Consider the following 23,684-nt stretch of genomic DNA (forward strand, 5'->3'; position numbering starts at 1 on the left):
TGGAGCCCTCAGGTGGGCTCAGTCTGCAGCAGAACAGCTTCTTGTGTTGGTCTGAAGCAGATATTCAGGCTTATTGAAAGTTCAATGACTATTGTTAGTGTTAGTTACGCCTCCTCTCGCCATTCCTCCTCTACTCTGCTACTCGGGAACAGAACGCTGCAGGAGCCCCATTTGTCAGCAGAGCTGTCAATCATGAGGGCACACCCCCTTTTCATAGCATCAAATAAGTAATTTAAAGTAAACCTGTCAGAAAAATGATCACTTGGATGTAAATCATCATGATAAGATTTAACTATAATGACAGAAACCATGTTTGGCGTGTATTTTGATTTTATAGTTTGACTCATGTCCCATCTGTTAACATGGAGGAGGCGGGCTTTATGACCTATACTGCAGCCAGTCAGCAGGGGGCGATAGAGAGGGTTTGTCTTCACTTTTAGGGAGCTGTCATGTCAGCCATCTTTTTTTTACAGTTATGGTCTAAATAAAGTACCTGGCAGTATTACTACTAAAAAAAGTGCCTGCTAGGGAGAGTACTGGGATTTTTGGGGCCAGGACTTACAGCACTGAACATTTCAGATTGGGCGAATACTCACAGCGTTGTAGAGGACCCCATTACAGCAGACTAATTTGCCTCAACTTGACAGATGCATAGACATCAGTGGAAATGTAGACAACAATGCGCTTGAGGAACATTGGTAGAAATGCAGACCCTCATGCTTTGGTCAGCATTTCAGTTGATGTCAATAAAGTCTGGAGGCGAACGCTCTGATTTATACGGGCAAGTTTTAATACAAAAACCTCTGATGTAAAAAAAACATAAAAAGACCTTTAAGTTAAAATCCCTCTGTTACAGAGTCACTTCCTACTGAACAAACAACTCAACACAAACTGCTCCCAGGGCAACAAACCAAACAATCAGTACAAAAACGTTTTTACAAGACATAAAGAGTCCGCTGGAAGACGTGTAAGGCAGTCCGTCCATCTTTTTTTTTTTCATAGTCTCAGTTACCGTTTTGAGAACTCGGATGTGTCTCAGTCTCTCCAAAGACAAAATAAGCAGCTCAGATTTCCTCAGTTTAGAGAACATCCTGTATCGTTCCTTTTAATGAGGTTCTATCTTTTTCTTTTCCGAGTGAGGAAAACAGTCAGTCCAAACAGTCAGGGTGGGGGTGCATTCAAAGGGCTCTCTACAGTTGAATCAATGCTCTCACTAAGAGCAGCGTCAGGAGACAGAGCAGGTACAATAAGCTGAGGAAGAGTTTAAAAAAGCACATGTAGGGCAGAGTGAGATCAAATACACGGAAGAGAAACTCAACATTTCTTCTGTCACTGTTTTTCCTATAAAAGGAGAAATTATGGCCTTTTCCTTTTACAATTATTCTGACTTCTTCAGTACTCACAGATCGACAGGTAGTGGTTACAGTGGGTAGTAAACAGGAGCAGACCCAGCAGGCTGCCGGTTTGTATTTTAGGCAATACCAACAGCAGCAAAGTACACTGAGGTTTCTTTTTACCCACATTACATTAATGTGAAAGTGCGGAAACATCCCTAAGTCCTGATCCAGGATCTGTCAGACTACCTTTCACAGTCCTGGACCTCCTGGACATTTTCAGGAGTAAAAAAAACAATAACTGGATGTTAGAATACGCTTTTAGTGGTTTTAAAATGTGGGACATTCGGATGACAGGTGGGTGCAGAGAAATAACAATGTTTAACTACAACAAATAGATGTTTTTCTATTAAAGCTGGGGCGAATTCGGGCTGTCACCTTTTCATAAAGACGGAAAATTAAAGACGTAATGTGTTTAAGATCATTTTAACTCACACTGATTATTGTGAACTGTCCTGGATAAATCCGACTGATCTTGTGATGATAAATAAGGAGCTTTTAGAGCTGCATACAGATCGTCGTGGATCCTCTTCCAGCTTTCTTCAGTGTAACAAATCTTGACTATTGGATGTGCGTGTTTTAACCTTTTGGTTTGACTAGAACCAGACTCTGCTGACTCTGCTCACAGGTTATCGTTTCCTCTTCTGCCTCTGTGTTCAGGATTCATCAGCTGGTGTTATATAAACTGTCTCTCTACATCCCGTTAAAGCCCCCTCCTCTTTGCCCCCCTCTGTACCAGCTGCCCCCCTGACGTGCCGGGTTGTGGTACCCGCCCAGCAGTCCGGGTCCACCGAAGTCCCTCCCAGCCTGTTGAAAGCCCCAGACCAGGGTAGCACCTGCGGGGCGCAGGCCTCGATTCCAGAACGGCGTGGGCCCCAGGATACTCCTAATCCCTCCCAGAGAGCTCAGGGGGGCCAGCATGGGGCCGTGGTGGAAAGCCTGGCTAGGAGGTCGAGGCAGAGGGTGGGGGGGCTGTAGGATGCTGGCGCCCCACTCCCGGCTCTGAGCTGGTCTTTGTATAGGTACCGGACTCTGCTGAGGCTGCTGCAGGTGTTGCTGGGGATGATGTTGATGGGAACGAGCAGGATTGGAGTTGTTCTCCGGCTCCGTTACCATGGAGACACTTCCTGTTACCTCACTGCTGGTTCCCACAGGGCTGCTGACAGGTGGGGCTCCGTCTCCTCTAGCTGGAGGCTCCTGGTCGGACTGAGTTTTACTGCAGGAAGAGAAAAAAAAAAGAAGTTCAGCAGCTACATAACGACCAACTGCCGGAGATTTATGAACTTGTTAACTTACTCTTTATTCAGACTTTTTCTGACAACAGTGAGAATTTCAGACTTTGAGAAATAAAAGCCATACAGAATTTTTTGTTGCACAAAACAATACAAAGTAAATTAGAAAAAAAGTATTGTTTTGGTTTAAAAATTCAGTATTTTATGGGCTTTAGAGTTGAGCGAGAAATGGGTCTAATCTGGAGAGCTCCAGTTTGTCTGTGCAGGTACGATTTCAGCAGCAGATATACACTGAACCACATGAACATGTCAGTCAGTACACTGGTTTGTAATACCAGATATATATATATAAAAAAAGAGGAAATAAGGAGACGTAAATAACTTACGTTAATAACAAGACATGCTCATGAAAAAGCCACAATGTACATGTACATATGTTATGACAAAGCAAGTATGTAATGTTATAGCAAAATAATATTAGTTTTCACTGTTTAAAAATTGTTTCATTTCCAAGAGATTCTTGTTTTAACGTCACTATGTTGTTTGAGCAGATTATTTAGACATTGTTCAAAAGTACTTTGTGTGTACCCAAAGCTGAACAAGCTGACAGGAGGAGGAGACTGAGGAGGAGGAGGAGGTGGTGGAGGAAGAAGAGGAAGAGGAGGAAGGTTACTATACTGTTAATGTTGAGCTCTCGACCCCTGATGAGGCGGTGGTGCCATTGTAGATTGTTGTTATCATTTATTTCAAAACTTTTCACCAAAGGTTTGTCGTGCAGTGCATCCAAAGTGCCTTCATGAACCAACATAAATCATGTTTAAGAATCACACTGACACAAACGTGTTTAAATGATTCAGATTGCATCATGAACAAACAGAGCATTAATTATTCACTGTGTACTAACCTCACTCTGTCGCCCTCTATAGGACAAACTGCAGTACTGGAGGAGGCTGCTTGTTCTGCTGTCTCTCTCCTCTCATTGGTCGAGTCTGTTGGTCCCGTTACTGCTGCTGTGTTCTGATTGGACGAAGGTGTAGAAACGTCTCTATTACTGGGACCCAGGTTTTCTCCCAGTAAGCCCACCAGTCTTACTGGAGCCCCATTTCTCTGATCTACAGCATCTCTTCCTCCTCCTGTCCTCTGTCCCTCTATGAGACTCCCTGCTCCTTCCTCCCTCCTCTCCTCCTCCTCCTCCTGCTCTTGCTGTAGAGCTGAGTGGATAAACTCCAGAGTGGCTGCCACTGCTTTCTTGCCAGGAGCGACCTTGTCCGACTCAGTGGGAGCTAGATCAGTGCTGGAGTGACAGCTTCCTGTCGGAGCAGGGTTTGGCTGAAATCTTTGGAGTGGTTTGGAGTCTAAACGCTGCTGCTGAAGCTGCTGAAGCTGCTGCAGCTGAGCCTTACGCTCCGCCCGTAGCTGGGAGATGGCCTGTCGGAGAACCTCAAAATCCGGGCCGGACTGCAGCGGCACGCCGTCCTTACAGGAGGCGTCTGGGACGAGCTGGTCAGAGAGGTGGGAGAGAGGAGGGAGGCCGGAGCCGGACTGATGGAGGGGATTATGGGGCTGATCGTGGGAGGAGACAGGATGGATGAGATCTGAGAAGACACAAGACGGTAAGTCGGCAACTGAGCCAACTGTGATGGTGCATTCAAAGACGTAATGTGGTGGGGAAAACAAAATGTCTCCAGACAAATGCAAATGTTTAACGGAAATCACTGCACATGGATGAAAGTTAACCCCAGTAAATCGAAATTCAAAAAGGAAAGGTTGATGTCTGTGGCTGTCAAATCCACAGCGATGGGATTTGCTAGCTTAACATCCATCACAGGCAGGCTTGACACTTTTGCTGCTTATACAACAGCCATGCAACACAATACGAGCCATTTATTTTGAAAAGGATTTTTATATTACATTTTAAAAATGTACTAACCTTTGGGAGCCAGAACGTCATCTACGATTGGCTGCTTTTCGCCATTATCATGGTCCCCGACCAGTCTGGGGAAGTCCTTTAGAATTTCATCAATGCTCGCCACGATGATACCAGCATCCAGGTACGCAGGGAACTTCTCCGATTGACGCTCTGAGTGAAACAAAAACAAACCTACCATCAGTTCTACAGCTCAGGTGGTTCTTACTGAGAGCTCCTGACGTTTACGTACCAGTGAGGAAGACTGTGTGTCGGAACTGTGTGTATCGGGCCTGCAGCTCCAGAAGACAAGGCAGGTCGGGTGACTGATGGTTCATCATGTCGCAGTGATGATACGGGAGGAACTCGACGATCTGCCGCTTCTGATAGGCTGAGAGAACATCCAGCAGAGTGGCTGCGTCTCTCCTGAACCTGACAACAAAACACACATTGACATACAATGAAGGAGCACAGTCAGGACAGTCTGCACTCTCAGCAGTTACACAAATGTATTTCCTCCACTCTGTCTCTGTAACTAAAGGGGGAGCCTGTAATGGTAAACTGCTGTGGGTGTCTTCAGCTTTACCTTTGATGCCAGCAGTGAGTGAGTGTGTGTGTGTGTGTGTGTGTGTGTGTGAGCGTGTTAGTAGTTGACAAGAATTAGGGCGGCCCTGGCGAGCACAAACTGTGTTCATCTGAAATGGTAATAAGAGAAAGTAAAGAATAATGCAGACACAGAACGAGTACCTTGCTTGTTCTTTTAGTTTCCTGTGTGTTTTGTAGTGAACCTTCCACCTCCACACGCACTCTAGTGAACTGTGCTGCTCCAGGAACAACAGCAGTGCAGCCAGACGATCTACAGAACATCACATTTATCAACATGTCGACTGAGTTAAAATGAACTACGATAAAAAGGACTGATGCAAATATTTCACAAAACATTTATAGCACAATAAGTCTTTTAATTTCACAATGAATAAAGCATGTTTTTCTAAAAAGTTTGGATTGTAACCCCTGACCTACCGTGAGTGATGTAGTCTGGATTGAGCACCAACTCGTCCGAGACGATGCAGCCTCCAGAAATAAAGAGCTCGTTGAAGCTGTTGTTCCTGACGTCGTCCGGTGTATCGATTCCCATAAACACCACAGACGAGTGTCGCTTCAGAGACACCAGTTCTGGGATCTGATGTAGATGTAGATAGAATCTTTTAGTATTTATAATAGAGTAAATAAGAGAGTTCATGTGTCCAGAATGAAAAATAGACAGTAACTACGACTGATGGTAAATTCCTCACAGTGGGCAGAACACAGAGGGGATGTGTCTCCTCAAAGATAGAGCCCTTACAGAACAAACTCATTTAAATGAGAACATCTACCTAAAACTATGCACAGACCATGTGAGAATTTCATGTCGGGATTATCCAGTCAAAAAATTACGGTTATACACGACATCATCACCTGTATAATCCCATAATAATCATGGAAATATACTTAAAATTCCTGAAATGGCGCCAAAACATACTGGAAACACTTAAACCTACATTTTGTTAAGACGCAAATATTGTTGTTGCATCACAGCAAACAATAAAAAGGTCTACATTCATAAAAGGCACCTTGATCTGTGATAAGGTAATAAGAAATTATAAGGCCCCCCTGCAGAATGAAATCAAAAATAAGCCAGCTCCACCGCTTTAACGAATCACTCATGAGGATTAATCCTAAAAGTATAAATTCAGAAACAACAAACTTAAATCTAAAATTTTAATCAAGACACAAAATAAAATCCTCGGGACTCTGGATCACTCCTTTGGCTTTCAGTTCCAACATCTTTACAGACGTTAAATATCTTTACTGTCACTAGCAGCATGGCAGACAGAAACAGGAGTAGTGGTTGAACTGTTTGTTCAGACGTACCTTGTGCACGTGTCCAGATATGTCTTTGTTCTTAATGATGACCAGCAGTCTGTTGTCAGAGTTGTCTTGGTTTAAGAAGGCCACAGGACTCTGCTGCACGTTACCCTGCTTCAACAGTTGTTCCTACAACATAAGAGTACAAAATCATACAAGACATACATCAATAAAGAGCCGATCTTTACATCTTATTTTTCCAACAGCTAGTTTAAAAGTGAATCCAACGTGGACGTTCCTTAAACCTGCATTATTTCTAATGACCAGGAGGGGGCGACTCCATTGGCTGCAGTAATTACATACAGTTTATGGGATAATTGCAAAACTGACTGATCGCCTAAGCCCTCCATGGACACATCAATGGCTGCAGTAGAAGTCATCCATTTACAACGTTTATTAATGAAGGATTGATAAAAGACTGAAGTAATATAAACTTAAACGATGTTTGTTTGAATGTCTTCCATTTAAAAGAACTGTGCACTAAGCTGCCCCCCCTCACCTTGACGCCTTCATGGACCGGGTCCCCTGGCTCGCTGCTGTGGAGGTAGAACTGCAGGGAGTTTCTCTTGACGTCCTTGATGATCTCCACCAGGCTTTTGAACACCTCAGGCTGCAGCTGGCTGATCAGGGAGCTCAGGGCCGTGGCCGGGGGGCTTGTGGTCGGCCCGGAGACTGACTCAGAAGCCGGACTAGAGACCGGCTCAGAGGAGTTAGGCGGTTCTGTCAACGACTTAGAGGGTCCGCTGAGATCCAGCACCTCGTAGTTTGTACCTTCTACACTAGAGGTACAATGTACAGTCGTGGTAGTGCTGTTGTCCTGTGTTTCTCTGAGGTCATTAGCGACTGTTCGAGTGATCTCTGATATGTCACTGGGCTGTGGAGGAGGGTGGAGGACGGTGGTGCTGGTAGGCTTAACGCCAGAACCAGACGCAGAGGTAGAATCAGATAAAGTGACATGAATCGTTGGGGAGTTCCTGTTGTTTTCTTCATCAGGAAACTGTTTGGTGATCATCAGTGGTTGCCACACTTCACTTCCAGAGTCAGCAGCTGCCAGTTCATCATCATCTCTGTCTGTGCTAGCATTAGCTGCTCGGATGCTGGACACAAAAGCACTAACTGTGCTCGCCAGCGCCACATCAGCATTAGTCCGGCTGGTGGCCGGCTTGTGTTTTGGCCAGCTTTCATCAAACTCTGTCAGCATGCTGTCCATACTGTCCTGCAGCGAGCTGATGTAGTCGTGCACCGGGGGGCAGGGGTTGTAGAAGGACACGTACTGTGAGAACTGAGATATGGGGGCGTATGGGAGTGCTGTGGTTTCTGTGTTTGAGGTGGAGTGTGGGGACTGTGGGCAGCTGTAATTAATGCTCTCCTCCTGCAGGAGGAGCTGGATCTCAGAGGAGAAGTCGCCCAGATTTTTGTCTACGATGTTGTCGATACCTTTGAGAGGACCAGGAGGAGGTGAGGAGATGCACAGCGAAAACAAAGAGCGACCTGTCAGTTCCTTTACTTCTCCTTTTTGCTCTTTGTCACTTGTTTCCACTTGCATCATTTCCACCTCCTCCTCATCCTTTTCCTCATCTTGCTTTCCTTCCTCTCGCTTTTGCACTGACTCACCTGGAGTTTCTCTTTCCTCCATTAAAAGTTCTACCTGCTTAATCTCCAATGTTTCTGCCTCTGCCTTGTCCTTCTCTCGCCCTGCAGGGGGAGGTGACAGACTTCTCCTCCTCTGCGGAATTGGAGTGATAGATGGATGTATGGATGAAGAAATGTAGTGCTCCAGAGTCTTCTCTTCTTTCCCCTGAGGCTTCTCTTCTCTGGCTGTGGACACTCCTGAAGGAAGAAGACTTTGTTAGACTGAAAACAGATCAAAAAATGAGGGAAGATCTTTTTTTAAAAATTATCAACAGATCTGCAGACTTTGGCAACTGAAGATGTTCTGGACTCTAATCTCACATATTTAATTGGCCTAGACTCTCCAAATTTCTTGAATCTAGAAACACTTGTATTTTCTGTATAACTTGTTACCTATAATAAATATTTATGTTTACAGCTGAAAATAAAACTGGAACTATTTGACGTTAAGTCAAAACTGTTGGTTGTGTTTCAGTCTAAGCATTGATGCAACAAGTGCCTCCTGGGGCTGACTCTGCAAGGGGGAGGTCACCTGTAGACTCCCTGGAGGCTGTCTGGTCTATCAGCTCCTCGTTAGCACCACTGTGATCCTTGTTAAACAAGCTGAGCTCATTAGGCTCCGGGGGCTGGAACCAGGCGTGAGGGGGGGGGTGGTGTAGTTGAGGGGATGTGGAATGTGAAGGAGAGGGGGGAGGGCTGGGCTCTGGGGACGGGCACTGAGACGGAGAAGCGGGAGGACTGGGCTCTGGAGACGGGCATTGGGAGGGTGAAGGGGGAGGGCTGGGGTCAGGTGACGGGCACAGCGAGGGGGAGGGAGGGGGGCTGGACACAGGGGACGGGGTGGTGCTCTTCCTGGGAGGTTTGGTTGTTGTGGGGATGTTTGTTGCTGTGATGAGGTGCTGGAAGCGAGGGTCCTGGGGGATGTTTCTGTCTCTCTGGGTGTACCTCTCTGAACACAGACCTGCAGACAGAGTTCAAACTTCACTTCAACTTTCAGTTTCTATTTTCTGCAGTCAGAAGCTGCGCCTTCAAAACCAACAAGGACACGACCAGCACAAAAACATGTTCTTGTTTTACTCTTAATTTAATATCAGGATGAACAAAACAACATAACAGAGAGGATAAAATGTTAGATGGATGTGTCAGATTATTTCTCAAAAAAAGAGACACAATTTGCATTCTATATTATTAGTATATTCATTCATGTGTTTTCTTGCTGGGCATGCAGACAGACCTGTAATGGGGATGAGAATCCACGGGATTTCCCACTGTTCCTCCACCTCTTCGTATCCTCCTCCTCTCCTCTCCAGCTCTCCTCCTCCCACTCCCCCCCCTCCTCCTCCTCCTCTACCTGCTGCTCCGTGGTGATTCATTTCCCCGCTGTGGGAGCCGGGACTGAATCCCTCCAAACTACTGACGCTGCCCGCCGTCTGCTCCTACACACACACACAAAACCACAAACTTTGTTAACCCCTCCGGCCCCATTTTAAGTATACCTGTTGGAGATTTTTGACCTGCAGGAGTTTTATTAAAGAGGGTCTAGAAAAGTGAAAAAAATGAACTTCTGCTCAGTCAAGTAAGAATGTAAATTACCGTATTTAGAGAGTTACTACTACTCAGACCTGCTGCAGCCTCATATAAGCTTGAGACAAACTTTAGCATTAACTCCATCTCTTACAGTGCAGTCATTTTATGAAGGTACAACCTGGTGTGATACATACACCATTGGTTACATACTAGGACGTAGTCGATGCTTTTCAGCGTATCTACCTATAAAAGGATTTGTGGAACAGCAAAAAGCGAAAATATTTGAACTTCTCAGTTACCTCCAGCTCGTCCTGCCTCCTCAGGTCGATGTCACAGTTGGTGGGCAGACCCAGCTTGGTAGCCAACCTATCAAACGGATAGGATTCCCTCTGTCCCGCCTCTTGCACTTCACCTGGGCTCTGACTGGCCATTCCCCTGGCAGCCTGGTCGAGGCCTGACAGTGGTCACAGAAACATAATCATTAACTTCATGATACACTTCAGTCCGTTTCTAGTATTTGTTTTAATGCGACATGATCAAATAGAATAAGATGTAAATGAAAGAAACTGATTATTTGCTGCGACAAAGAAATCAGTTGGTGGCTGAACAAATAAGAAAGGAAAAAGAAAAAGGAAAAAGCTGAAGACTCTACAGGTAGCAGTTAGTCTCAGGATGAAGCTACCTGTCAGCAAGCTGAGAAGTTTTGTAGCAAGCTCAGATCCATCTTCACTCAGATCAACATCCTTTAAACCCACTGAGCCAATCACAGACGCCAGAGAGCCAGGGGAGGCAGGGACCCTGTTTCCCTCGACTAAAAGCATGAAGAAATCATCTCAGTTAAACCACACAAAACATCCATTGATTGAAAGATGAACAGTAAGACAAGCTTAGGATTTCTGAAGATGTAATTGGACTAAAAGCAAATACAAAAACAAGCTGTAGAGGAAAAGCAAAGGGATGATAAGTTGACTACTTCACTGGTAAAAAAAAAGGAGGAAGCAGTTAAAAGTGTCTCTTAAAATGCAGTGACAACACAAGCTTGAAGCCTTCAGAGAAGCTTGCTGTTGATGGTGTTACTCTGCTTCTTTCGCCTCACCTGGTATCCTGCTGTGTCTTCCTGGTTCCTGTGATGCTTTCAGGAATTTAAGTGCCCTCTCTGCCGTCTGCTGCTCCATTCTCCTCTTCCTCCCTGGTGCCTTCACCCCTCCTGCTTCCTCCCTCTTCACCTCATTCTCCGCATTCCTCTTACACGTCATAACCAGGTCAATCAGCTGCTGCATCTGAGGTAAAAAAAACACACACACATGAGCTCTATGAGGACTAAAGTGGCACATAATCAAAATACAGAAACCATAAGAGAATTTAGTGTCATTAAATAGTCTTATCCACACTAAAGTGACACCATATTGGAAATCAAACTGTCTGATATGGTTAGCAGAGTTCGTCACGTTGGCCAAATGTCTGTTTTCACCTTCTCAGAGTTGGTCTTTCCTTCTCTAGTGTTGCTGGACGCCTCCTTCCCTGCCGTCTCCCTCTGGCCCGGCTTCCTGAGCCTCACCTCCGAGGGCTCGTCGGGGCCGCAGTGCGCCTCTACCATCTGCCGGGCTCGGGCCACAGACAGCAGGTAGAGGGCGGGGCTGTAAAGGTAGGAGAGCAGGTAGCTGTCCATGTTTACCCGGTGGTGTTTAGGAGCAGGCTTCCCTTCCTCTTCCAGTTTGGAATCATACTCGCCCATCGGATAGTGTCGGGCCTGGAGAGCAAAGAAACAAAGAGGTGCTTTGAGGTTAGAGGTGGGGGAATTGATACAGCATAGTATCAAGATAGGATTAACAGGATATTGATACATAAACTCCATGAATCAATCTTCTATTATAAAGTTATTGAAATACAAATTGAACTTTTTGTTACTAGAATGATAAAAACTCTCTTACTCGGACCGATAAATAATGAGTTTTACTCTGAAGGTGTCAGCAGAGACATCATTAGTTCATTTTCATTAGCAGTTAATAACTGTTTAATCTCAGAACCCATCGGCTATTGTCTGATAGCACATGACTTTGAAACCTTGTTAGCACAACAAAGTCGGAAAAATGACCTCCCAATATCCATCAGAAATTCTGAGTTACGTTTTAAATATATAGTTGGTAGTACCTTGCCATCTTTCAGGCCGGCGAGGTATTCCCTCGCCTGGCGCTCCACACCTGCAGACAGCTCGGGAGGTGGGTTGGCGCGGGCCTTGACCAGAGCATGGTGCAACGCTGGGATGAACTTGCTCAGCCGCGGCATCACCTGTCCACCAGACATCGATGGCTCAGAGGCATCTTGGGAAGTGGAGGCAGGCCTTGATGCTACAGGAAGAAGAAAGAAAACATCAATATTTACATAATGATGATCTCAAAGTCAAAACCTCACTTTGTATTCACTGAAGGCGTTTTGCTTCTACAGGTGATTCCTTCGTATATATATATATATAATCTTAATCAGCAGTGGAAGTGAAAGCTTCTTCATGTACTGACAGACCGAAATAAATGCTTCTAACACCGCAGCTCTGCTCAGCTCTATAAAGCCTTTAAGGCTCTTCAAGCACATCAATTATAATTTGTTAGTAAGGCTACTTGAATGGATCAATACAGGCTTAAATAAACACGTTTAAAATCTTTATCACTCTGACTTCCTGTGTCTCACTCTACTAGTGTTTTGGTGCATGTCTGTTTTACTACAGCCGGGCTCTACAGTGTGAAAATGTAGTGAAAATGAGATTGTGTGGCTGTTACTTTCAGTGGTTAAAATGGTAAACGTTGCTGGCTGCAGGTGGACGCTACAGCAGTGAATGTAATGTTTCAGATACAAATTTAAATGAATGTTTGAGTAAATATAAGTTTCAGATGGAAGTTTTAACGGATCAAAAAGGGATAGGCCTTACAACAACCTTCACCAGGGAAACAGGACTGTAAAAATATACAGTTTTGATGAATGAATCACGCAGCAGTTTCTGCGTTACTCACTGGATTTGGTCACATCTCTGCTCTCTGGGAAGATAAACAAGGCCTGAAGGCACCTCTTCCAGCTCTCTTCTCTCTCTGAAAACACATAACACAACTCAGAACCTGATGTTGTAAAATGACACTTATTCCACATTAAAATAAAAACATTAGATCAATAGTTCTATTTTATTGCTTTTTATACTTACTACGTTCTATGGCTGTTCTAACAATGTAAAAACTCACTCTATTTGATGCACTAAGACACTTAAAAAAGGACTCTGAGGTTAATTGGCTTCACTAATGAGCCTTGGTTTTCAATAACTACATGAAATTGTCCTCTACATAATTTATAGTTACAAGTCATGTGTCTGATGTCATACCAGGGGGCGTGGCCATCTGAACGCTGGAAATAATGAAGAGAAAGCCTTTCTCTGTCAGTGGAGTCACTAGAACCTGTAGAGTAAAACAAATGACCGTCATTCAAAAATGTTCTGTCTTCTTTTCTCTTCCTTTTCCTCCTTTCTTTGTTTTTTCTTTTTCTTAAGGTCTTTTATTTAGACCTTACTGTTTTTGTCCTCCTGCTTCTGCTGTTCCAGCTGAGCAAGCTTTAACTTTTAGCTTTGTTCAATCACATCATATTCTCCAGAAAACACACTTTTCTACAATCTCTGATTTTGCAGAACCTCTCTGTTGGGAGGAGTCATCACCAGTAGGAGATTTTTACAATATAAAATATGGCTAACACAGAAAGACTATGATGAATTCTAATCAAATGACCCAGTAAAAACAGTCTCTTGTTGACATCCAGGTAAAAGACATGGTGGTGTTAATAACACCAATACTGTTTATGGTCCTTTGCAATGTTGAGCTACTCTTTTTGCAGTGAAGGGAGAGACTACGCCCACTGAGCAGCCGGAATGCTTTCAATATAAAATACCCGTGCAGGAAGAGTTTAGTTTCATTGACATTTGGCTTATCAGTGATCTAACAAATGCTTAAGTAGAAGCAGCTGGCAATATTAAGTGAATGAAAACATTACTTAAGGAATAAAGACCCAGCATTAAACTTAAGTCTGTTTAAAATAAAGGCATGGTTGTCTCTACCATTAAGGAAAAATTAAGGACCCAGCTGCTATTTTAAAAAGTACAATATGTTTACAATTGTCATATTATATATAAAATATATTTTTTGTACAGCACATGTGATCCTCTTTCGTATCTGAACACTAAATAAACTGATTGACTCACCACTCTGTTTTTCTCCAGTTCCAGCAGCAGCTTCGTCACGCTGGTCGTCGACCGACTTCTATCAGTCACCTCCAGAAGGCTGCAGCAATGGCTGCTCTTCACAACTACACACACAGAAAAGCACAATATCCTGTTTAATTATAGTTTGATGTCACCGTTATAAACCCAATACAGCAGTGATAATAGAATACACAACTTCAAAGAAGCACATATTTTTCTTCATTGTACCGTAATGTAACATCACAGTGAAGGTTAATTAGACCTCACCTTCCTGGCTGCTGCTGTAGAGGTTGTAGGAGAACAGCTCTGAAGGGAGGAGCTTGGTCACCTTGTCGAGCCTCATCACACAACCGATTTCCAACTTCTCTGGTCTGAAGGAGACAAATTGTGAGATGCACACTGTTAGAGAAAAACTTTGCACATCGGTTTCACAGGCGTTGGAGAGGGGGAAAAAAAACAGTCAAAATTGCAAGTGCCCGGAAACGTTGCAAGCAAATACATGTGTTTTCTGCAATTTGGACAGTGTGTGGGAGTTTACTTTCAAGACACACACTGAGCAAATCATTTTGAAATGTTAGGATGCACTTTATTAACAGTTACGTGAGTAGAAGTGACAGTAAAGTAAGAACTAACTCTCAGTTAGTTTAGCTCTCTTCCACAAAGAAATCAAGGGAGGGATTACTAATCTTCCTTCTTCTTCCAAACATTGTGCACTATTGTGAAAAAAATACCTGAACCAAATATGCATTTTCCTAACGTGTTCTGCTAAACTCTGGTTTAGGTTCATTTTCTGACCTGTGTTGACATTTCTGGTAGTATTTGGGGAACTCTAAAACAGAATACAAGTTCCTCTCCACAACGTTCATGCGTCACTTCTTATTATCTCATTGCTTCCACTTTGAAAGGTAAGCCGCAACAAAGGTTAAACATAAAATATTAAAAATTTTAACACAGCACTTGTTGGCAATTTAGCAGTCTAGTCTGGCAGCATCGCTCTCCTTACAGGATTGATCTGATCCTGTCATCCAGCTCTACGTAAGTCACAAAACAGGCAGGTTTTAGGTGTGTTGGAAATTTCCTTTGACAACCAGAAAAGTAAGTTTGATACTCACAGTCTGTGGGGAAGGAAGGGAGGAGAGAAAGAGCGAAGAGAGATCTGGTAGAGAACCCGGTCACCTTTCACCAGATCTCCGGTCCACACTGTGAACTGAGCGCGCTCTGAAAAAAACACAAGAGACAGGAGTGTGAGAAAGAGGACTAAGAGGTCTTCCTGAAAGGTATTTTTAAGATGGATATGTCAACTTTTATTAAAAGGTCTGTTGGGATTATATAGAAAACAGGAACTAGTGCTCACCTTTACTCCCGTCTGCTGATTGGCTGTTCAACCTGTCCATCAAACACAATAAACAAGAAGCACATCAGATTCAGATATGTGGTGCTGAGATCAAAACTGTAGCTCACGTAGCATTCGTGTAGATGAATCTGTAAGTTTGAGCTCATTTGCAACACGTCAGTGTAAATGACATTACAGCGACATTATTATTGGATGTTTATGAGGGTAAAAAGTTTGCACTGCTACAAAACAATAACTCTACATCTGTTGTGATTAATGACCCAAACACTGAAGTCTTTCCATACAAAATTATCTCCATATCTCCAGATACCTGATGGGGGCCAGAGGTTTGCTGGGTAGTGGAGCGTCTTTTCCGTTGAACTGGAAGGAGACGACAGCGTACGGACAGACCTGGCGAGGCCTCTGACGCAGCTCGTCGAATGAATACTCGTAGAAGTATTGCTGAAACAAACAACAGAACAGAAGCTTTAATACCTGCTGTCTTAGTTTTAATTATTTTAACACAACATTAAAGCCTTCACTGTAATGTAAATGTGCCATTGACGTATGAATGTACTGTTGTGTTTTTTACTGCATCTGAGCACTGTGAAGTCGAAGGCAAGTTTCCCAGTGGGACAATAAAACTCTATCTCATCTTATTATTTCAGTCTTTTTTCAGGAAAAAAAATGTAAGGTTGTTTTTTTTTGTCCCTTATTGTATTTAAGGAAGAGTTTAGAGTTTGGACTGTTGGTTGGACAAAAAACATCATTTGAAGACGTCACTTTGACTCTCATTCCATATTTTTTCTTTGACATTAAATGAATTACCAGACTGATTATTGTGAAAATAATCACTAGCGGCAGCCCCAGTTCTGAGGCTGCATTTGTACAGATGTTTTTCCTGTGTCTGTGTGTATACCTGTGTGAGTTCGAAGGCGCGGTACGAGTTGACGGAGGTGACTTTGCTGGCGTTTTTGGAGATGTGGCTGTCGAAGCGAGGCGTTGGATCGAGCAGGTTCTTCATGTTTTCGTAAATGCTCTTTACTTTACCCTGAAAATAAAATTGATACAAAACCAATTTAAAAACGTGATTATAACAATTTGTATCACTACATACTTAATAGAGAAAAATACTGAAGATCATTAATACAAAACACTCTGATTAGTCTGCTCTATAACAGAGCTGCATAAAGTCCACTAGTGTGTTAGATACTTTGTAGTGTTCAGGTGTTTACAGAAGTATTATACTGATGTGTCTTGTATTCTTCAAATGCTCAATAAAAAAGGAGGCAGACCCAGGTCTTTCAAAGCTTTTATGGTTGACATGTTAACAAACGTCTAGCTCAGCAGTCAAATGCCAAGATTGATGTGATATTTTTATTTGTTTCTCATTATAGATTGCCTTTCTTGACTTATGAAGATGGAATACAGACTGTTATCCACGGCTGTAGATAACTTATTCAAGTTAGCATCTACAGACTACAGTATGCTTTGTAAAATATAGCGCAACCACCAGCTTTATTACTGAGATATACAAAACATTACGAGACATATATTACACTACCATGACTAAGTAATGAGCCGAAACCACCTGATTAACCCTGCAGCTCAAAAAGGAGAAGGAAGTGGAGTAGAAATATATGTAAATCAAAATAAGAGGAAGGATACCAGACGCTCTGTTCTCTCAGTCACTGCTTTAGTGTCTAGTCAACGTTTCCTGCCTCTGACAGGTGAGCGGACAGAAACTGAAATGATAATAAAGACCTTTGGCAGATGACTTACCTTCATTACTTTAAAGATGATGATCTCCCCCGTGACCCCCGGGGTTATGGGATTAATCTGGAGCAGGTCTGAGTACCGCGACAGATACACTCCTAAAGAAACACACACCAACAAAGAAGAACTAATTAAAGATCACAGCTCCACCTCACTTGAAATTACACATTGAGCAACCTGTGATCTCTCCTGTCATCATGCAGAAAAAAGAAAACATTAAATGGATGCTAAAAGGTCAAAGCGTGTGTTATCTTCTATGCAAGTATCAGCTCATGTCTGAATTCTTACCTTTAAGGGGGTTTCCCAGCACAGTGACCCGACTATGACCCACCAACAGCCCCTTCTCACACAGCCAGGGCAGCTGAAACAGACACATTATGAAGAAATATGAGGACTTAGATCACAATTTGAGACTTGTTTGTTATTATAAATTAGTTAAGGGATTATGTTCCCAGCCAAAACTGGTCCATTACAATAGCAGTAATCTATCAATTTCCAGCAAAAATCCAGTGGCCATGTTGCATTGTGCTCCACACCCTCTTAGCACAAAGAAACCTCACAGTCTGTCCCGTCTTAAGCCCCTTTCACACATGCACTCCTGGCAATTAGTACCCCGCAGAAGTCCCGGCAACTGGCGAACAATCTAGCGCTGACCCTCACAGCCAGAAGCTCCTGAATCTCCTCATCTCTTCAGTCTGCAGACATCTTTGCTGTCGTCTTGTAAATGATTCTTCTTTTTCAACCTCAGATTTTTTATCATCCTGTTATGTCGCTCTTCTGGTTTCACATGATATAAACGCCTTCACCCTATCTTCTCGCTCGCAGTAAAGGTTCCTGACTATTACCTGTTGCGTTCACATATCAGCTCACCCCGACTTCTTGCAGACATTTTACCAGGAGGCTGGCGGGAAAAAGTCAGCATAAAGTCGGGGTGAAAACTTTTGGCCGTTTGTGTTCACACATGCAGCCCACTCGGACAATGTTGGGAAATTTTCAGGAGTGCAGTGCATGTGTGAAAGGCGCTCATGCCACACACCCCCACTAAGACATAAACTCTGCTGTTTGGTTACTTTTAAGTGCATTCAAACCACTTTTTCAAATCAGGGAAATTAGTACTTCACTTAAATAGACTGACAAGATAAATGCCAAAGCGAAAAAAGAAATAGTACTCTACAGTTACTGCCTGTTTAAAGTGTCGCAGAAGAAGTCCTAATACTTGGCAATGAGTTGGAAAGACTAAAGAGCTAAATGTTAATCTCACCTTCACAGTTTCAGCCAACAGGAAACAGTAGCTCTCCTCCAGCTCCTTGTCTGTCCTCCCGTCTGCCTTCATCTCCTTTCTCTTCTCCACAAACTGAAACATACACACAATAAATAACAATATAGGAAGCTGCTCACCAAAGATGTCTCCTTCGGGTAAAGATATGAATTCTGAGTTATCATACAAAATGTTATAGCATAGCAACAGGTCATATCTAAACTTCATTAACCCTCCACCCGTCTCGCACCTCTTTCTCCAGCAGCTCGCTGTGGACGAGCCGCGGGGTGCTGTAGGTGAAGCAGCCGGCAGAGCTGGTGTCGATGTAACTGGAGTTCAGGATGGTCATCATGTCTTCATACTCTCTGGACTCAGTGGAGACAGACTGAAGCTGAGCTGAAAGACAGACAGGTAGTGATATACACACACAGGTCATTATGTGTATACACTCCCCGGACTGAATGTCTTTGTCAGCCTTTTATACCTGTAACTAATTAACAGCTATAAGGTTAGTCGTCCTTAGTGTAAAGTGCTCTACTCAAGCTGCAACAATCTATCTTTTTCCACTGAGCTCTCAGCAGGTGTATTTGAACCAACTGTTAACACTGTGCTGGTTGCATATTAAAAAAGGTTTCCTGGCACACAGGTTATGTTCCATCAGCTATCAGGGAAGCGTTGTTGAGTCAGGGCCTGAGACCTCTCCAGTGTTGAAACACCCTCCAGACTTCTTGGTTTTGGCTGATGCAACTGTAGCCTAGAAACTACACTTCAAACACTTTAAATTAGGTCAAAAGTTTTACAATGGCTCCTCAGTTGTTGGAAGCATCAACAAAGACAACAGGAAGGAGTACAGATGGCTGAGAGAGAGCTTGCAACAACAATAAACTTAAGCTCAATATAAGAAAGACTACAGAGCTGGTGGACGACTGCTAGAGAAACATCCAAGGAGCTGAAACAGAGAGGGTCAACTCATACCAGTACTTCCAAATTACCAATAATTTCTTTGACACTGGAACGGACTGTTACGCCTTTAATCTTGTTCGCGGTGCTGTATAAAAGTATGATGAAAGAATTGGGGGGCTGAAGCTGTTCCGCCATTAAGTCTGCAGCAGAGATAGTCATAGAGCTGAATCGACATCTCTGGGAGACGGCAGGACAGGCCAGCGATGTGCATTTCTGTGTGTTTTTTACCTGTCTCACATTTCTTGCCCCCATAATGTTGGCATGCTGGTAAAACATAACAGAGGAGCTTCCATGGTTCTGTTGCTGTATCTCTGTATAAAGAGAGCTACTGGATGGCCTCTTTCAAAGGGACAGACCCTTCATTGTGTGCAACAGGCTCCTGCAAACCTCCTACCAGTCTGTAGTAACCAGTGATCTGTTTTTTTTTGTTTTGTGTGTGTGTGGTGGTGGCAGTAAGGAATGCCAGCTCTGTGGTCAGGCTGGGGGAAGTGGCAAATGGTAAAATCATGCTAGCTAGTCATCCTATAAAACCCCTCTCGCCACAGGCTCTGGCAGCTGGGCTGCTCATTCTTCACACATGCAAAACGGTGTTCTTCAGGTACTAATTTGTGCCTACACGCTATCAGAATGTGAAGACCAATGAAGACCACAGACTATAACATCACTCAGCCTACCCAGCTTTGCCTTTTGAAGTCTATCTAATCTTTCCTGCTATCAACAAAGAACAAAGCCTGATACCAGAGAATGAGTGGGAATCTTGACACTGCAGTCATATGTTAATGTGACTATTGGGCTTTAATCTGCTGCTATAACAGCTTCAACTGTTCTGGGAAGATTTCTGAGATTTCCGATTTTTCCATTTTCCATTTTTTTTCCATTTTGGACCCCGGCTGCAGAGATTTTCTCATGTAGAGACACTTAAGCAATAGTTAGGTGCAATAATGTTGGATGGTTTGATGTGAATCTTGGGTGGGGTTGAGGTCAGAGCTTGGTGCAGGTCAGTCAAGTTCCTCCACACAAAACCTTTAAAACCATGTGTTTAAGGCGTAGTTTTGTACAAAAGGGTATGATGGGCAGGGAATTCACTTCTCCAAACTTCTGACACAATATTAGAATAAAACATGATTGTATGCTGTAGCTTTAATATGTTCCTTCATTGCAACAAAAAAAAAAAAGCAGCTGACAAAAGTTCACCAGATGAAATATACAGTAACACGCTACAGTCCATAATTATCCACATTGGCTTCCAGACAACCAAAAAACACTAACCTGAGCTCATTAACAAACTTTGATTTAAAACGTATCCAAAATAAATCTGTAATAAATGTCCCAATGCTGACAGCATTCATGCAGCTCCTATTTGAGCCTCACCTAAAAACCAAACAGAAGGTTTGGCCATCTGGGGAATCCCAGATCCCAAATAGCCGTTAGCCCACCCCAATTACACCAGAAGCCTTGAATTCTCAGTAGACTGAGGAACCTGGAGCATCTGCCTCCCTCAGTGTGCAGGAGAGAATTCAGTGTATCACCTGAGAGAAGCGCTGTCGACGTGACACATCCACTCATGACGTGAATTTAAAAGATTACTACCTATGATGGTAAAACTTCCATAGAAAATATTGAGCATCTCAAGTTTTGCATTTCAGAACACTAACAACAACAGGCTGGTCGGTTGCACCTCATAAGGATCAGTCATTTGTTATCCTTGTGTGAGAGAAATTGATGTGATCAACATGACTTTTCATCTATGACCATGTGTTTGTCAATATGATCATGCCTTTGCTAAGAATTGCTTCTTAACTATTGAAGAAACGTGTCTCATGAGTTCACCATTGTATTACTTTGTTCATGTTGTAAGTTAATGATAAATAAGACCGCTCAATGTAAGTTTAGTCTGGATGGGAGTGTGAAACCCCTTCCTGTGTGTGTGTGTGTGTGTGTGTGTGTGTGTGTGTGTGTGTGTGTGTGAGTAAAAGAGATGTGAGTAAAAGAAGATTGGGCATGATAGGCATGTGACATTCTCAGGATGATGAAGACAGAACAACGTGTGATATAGTTAAAGTATTAGTTAATGAACTCAAATGACATCCTGAGTGTAATCATGTGTATCCTGTTGTTTCGTCAAGGCCTAAAGTCCACTGTCTCAAATGCTATAAGAAGGGGAGGAAACTGTTATTCTTCAGTCATTACAGAATGGCTCTTGCTTGCAAGCAATAAAGGTCGACTTAGAAACTGGAATTTTGTGCTGGGTGATATTTTGTTACCCTCTCTCACTAATCCTAGACAAAGACTGATTTTTCAGTTGCCACAACACTTGTCATCTTATTTTATTGAATATTAGATGGAGCAGATAATTACAGCAGAGTCCAGGTAGATGGAAACCAAACTGGACAGTAATTTAGTCAATATAAGCCCCTTTCACACATGCACTGCACTCCTGAACATTTCCTGACACTGTCCGGGTGGGCTGCATGTGTTAACGCAAATGGCCAATTTTTTTACCCCAACTTTCTCCAGCAGCCTCCAGTGAGTTAATCGATCGAGGATGACGATCTTTTTGACAGATTAAAAGAAACATGATAGAATTAGGCCTAGTCGTCAAACATAATCAAAAAATGAGTGTGCCTCTCTTTCATCAAAGCCGTCTACCTCTTACAATACTTCTCCCCTCCTCTTCAGATATTGTTTCATGTATTGTTGTCATCTGTGATTGAGGTTTAAGGCCTAATTTAGGTCATAGAGATCGTTATGGTCAAGGTGTGCTGGGGTAAAGCTTGGCAGAAATGGCCAGGTGAGCATAGGGATAAGTTAAGACTGTGGCCTTTTCAAGAGAAACACAAATCCATAGGGGAAACACTTCAACTCAACATCCTTTAAACCTGACACTTAATCTATACAGTCCTTAATTATGGTCACAGCTAAATTTAGGCAAGCCTGGGCATCAGACCAAACCTAACCTGAACCCAAACACTGAAGTATCCCAAACTGAACTGACTTCATAAGTTAAAATGTAGTGTTATCTTTAATGTCTCTACACGCCTGCCCAAAAAGGGATTGTACATACGCCGACACATGCACCACAAAAACATAAACAAATCGAGGAGACAGTTACCTCATGCTAAATAATGTAAGCTAACGTCAACATAAAAGTGAAATCAAGCTTTAAACGTAGAGCTGAATCCATTGACATTTACAGTCACTCGCAACACAACAAGCTCTTAAAGAAAACCAGACGCTAAGAGCTAACGTATAAAAACGTCAGCTGGCTAACTGCTAGCTAGCATCCTTGGTATGCTTTCGCTGCTATCCAAAACACACAGCAGCTTGTCGAGTACGTTTATAGTATCTTTAGTATATTATTATAATGAATATACGTCAACATAGATTAATACATGATAGAATTCTAAACGTTGGTGTAACTTGTAATGATGTAACCCCGTCACTTAGCTAACACAGCAAAACAAGCCTAAAATTAACTAACTTAGATGTGATTAAACGAACTCTCCGTTAGCCGTTGACGTTAAAGGGACGGTTGACCTCAAGCCAACGGTTAGGATGTCATTAAATTAGCTTAAGTACTCTGAATTAAGAAAAAGATAATATTCAGCTTTTGGTGAATGTATTAAAATTTCACTGTGTTGCACGAAGGATGCGGACCAGCCCACCTCTCTTTTCCTTGGTTTTCCTCGGTATGTGGAACTTGAGGGGGTCTATTGGCATATGTCTCTGGTGGATGTTTTGCTGTAACGAGTTCCTCCTCTCCATCCTTCCGCCAGAAGCACCCAGTCTGTCCGAACCTGGATGAGTTTCCCTGGATGGGTGTACCTCCATTCCCTCGCCATCTTGCAGGCTAACGTTAGCTCCAAGCTCAGCGGCAACAGACATCCTCCTCGGACGGGCTGCCTCCCTCCGAGCGAGGTTGTCGTCCATTGTCGTATTTTGACCTTCCTAACCGTCACTCTGTCACTGTTTGTCGGCGAGAGCCCCGCGATGTCACCGCCGTTACCTCCTGATCCCGCAGCGCAGGGAGTCAAACCAATACACAACCCGCGCCATGCTTCCTGTGAGCTCAGATCTTCTTCACTGAGCTTTAACTGCAGCTCATTTACTTAATGTGTGTTTACTGCCATCTTCTGGAAATGACTGGAGTGGCAGGGGTACGGGTAGTGTTTCCAAATTACGGAGCTTGCTTTGTTAATTTGTATAGCTAATTGTCTGGCAGTTAACAAGTTAATGTAATTTCAGTTCGCTTAGGCTAACAAGATAATTCTAACAAGCTAATGGCTACAGAGTAATACATTCTGCTCTGTATCCTTACATTATTGCCACCCACTTTGTAATGGCATTGCAAAAATGTTAGTCCTTCATGCAATGCAAAGGGAAGGTTGCTTCTCACATTATTGTTTTGAATCACTGGCATTTCATTTCTATGGAAGCCCTCAGCAGACATGCATCTATACATTTTATGTACTCTATTTCGGATTTGGGTATGCATTATTTCTGCCAAGGAATTTGATAACATCA

At 43.1% G+C, this 23,684-nt stretch overlaps 1 protein-coding gene across 1 annotated transcript; it reads right to left on the reverse strand.

Moving 5' to 3' along the window:
- Positions 1-775: 775 nt before the first annotated feature.
- tasora (transcription activation suppressor a) lies at positions 776-23,194 on the reverse strand. The gene is made up of 29 exons (XM_069678726.1): positions 22,826-23,194; positions 18,448-18,593; positions 18,201-18,293; positions 17,228-17,300; positions 16,946-17,037; positions 16,083-16,214; positions 15,495-15,625; positions 15,185-15,216; positions 14,943-15,048; positions 14,098-14,201; positions 13,831-13,934; positions 12,964-13,036; positions 12,605-12,679; positions 11,751-11,947; positions 11,071-11,349; positions 10,696-10,879; positions 10,282-10,410; positions 9,899-10,053; positions 9,424-9,508; positions 9,307-9,366; positions 8,605-9,033; positions 6,940-8,270; positions 6,447-6,569; positions 5,556-5,715; positions 5,280-5,388; positions 4,786-4,964; positions 4,557-4,706; positions 3,531-4,221; positions 776-2,610 (listed from the first exon to the last, which is right to left on the reverse strand). Exons 1-29 carry the CDS (start codon positions 23,088-23,090, stop codon positions 2,088-2,090), a joined length of 6,210 nt encoding a protein of 2,069 aa, XP_069534827.1. The 5' UTR covers positions 23,091-23,194; the 3' UTR covers positions 776-2,087.
- Positions 23,195-23,684: the final 490 nt, after the last annotated feature.

The sequence above is a fragment of the Semicossyphus pulcher genome, unplaced genomic scaffold (genome assembly GCF_022749685.1).
Source record: "Semicossyphus pulcher isolate SPU_LCO1_2020_fin unplaced genomic scaffold, fSemPul1.0.p SCAF_3, whole genome shotgun sequence".
Lineage (NCBI taxonomy): Eukaryota > Metazoa > Chordata > Actinopteri > Labriformes > Labridae > Semicossyphus > Semicossyphus pulcher.

Coding starts and splice junctions, on each gene's coding strand:
- tasora (XM_069678726.1), bottom strand. CDS start 23,090: ATGGACGACAACCTCGCTCGGAGGGAGGCAGCCCGTCCGAGGAGGATG. Junction 13,935..14,097: donor CTACAGCAGCAGCCAGGAAG/GTGAGGTCTAAT, acceptor CTGTGTGTGTAG/TTGTGAAGAGCAGCCATTGC. Junction 10,880..11,070: donor GAAAGACCAACTCTGAGAAG/GTGAAAACAGAC, acceptor TTTTTACCTCAG/ATGCAGCAGCTGATTGACCT.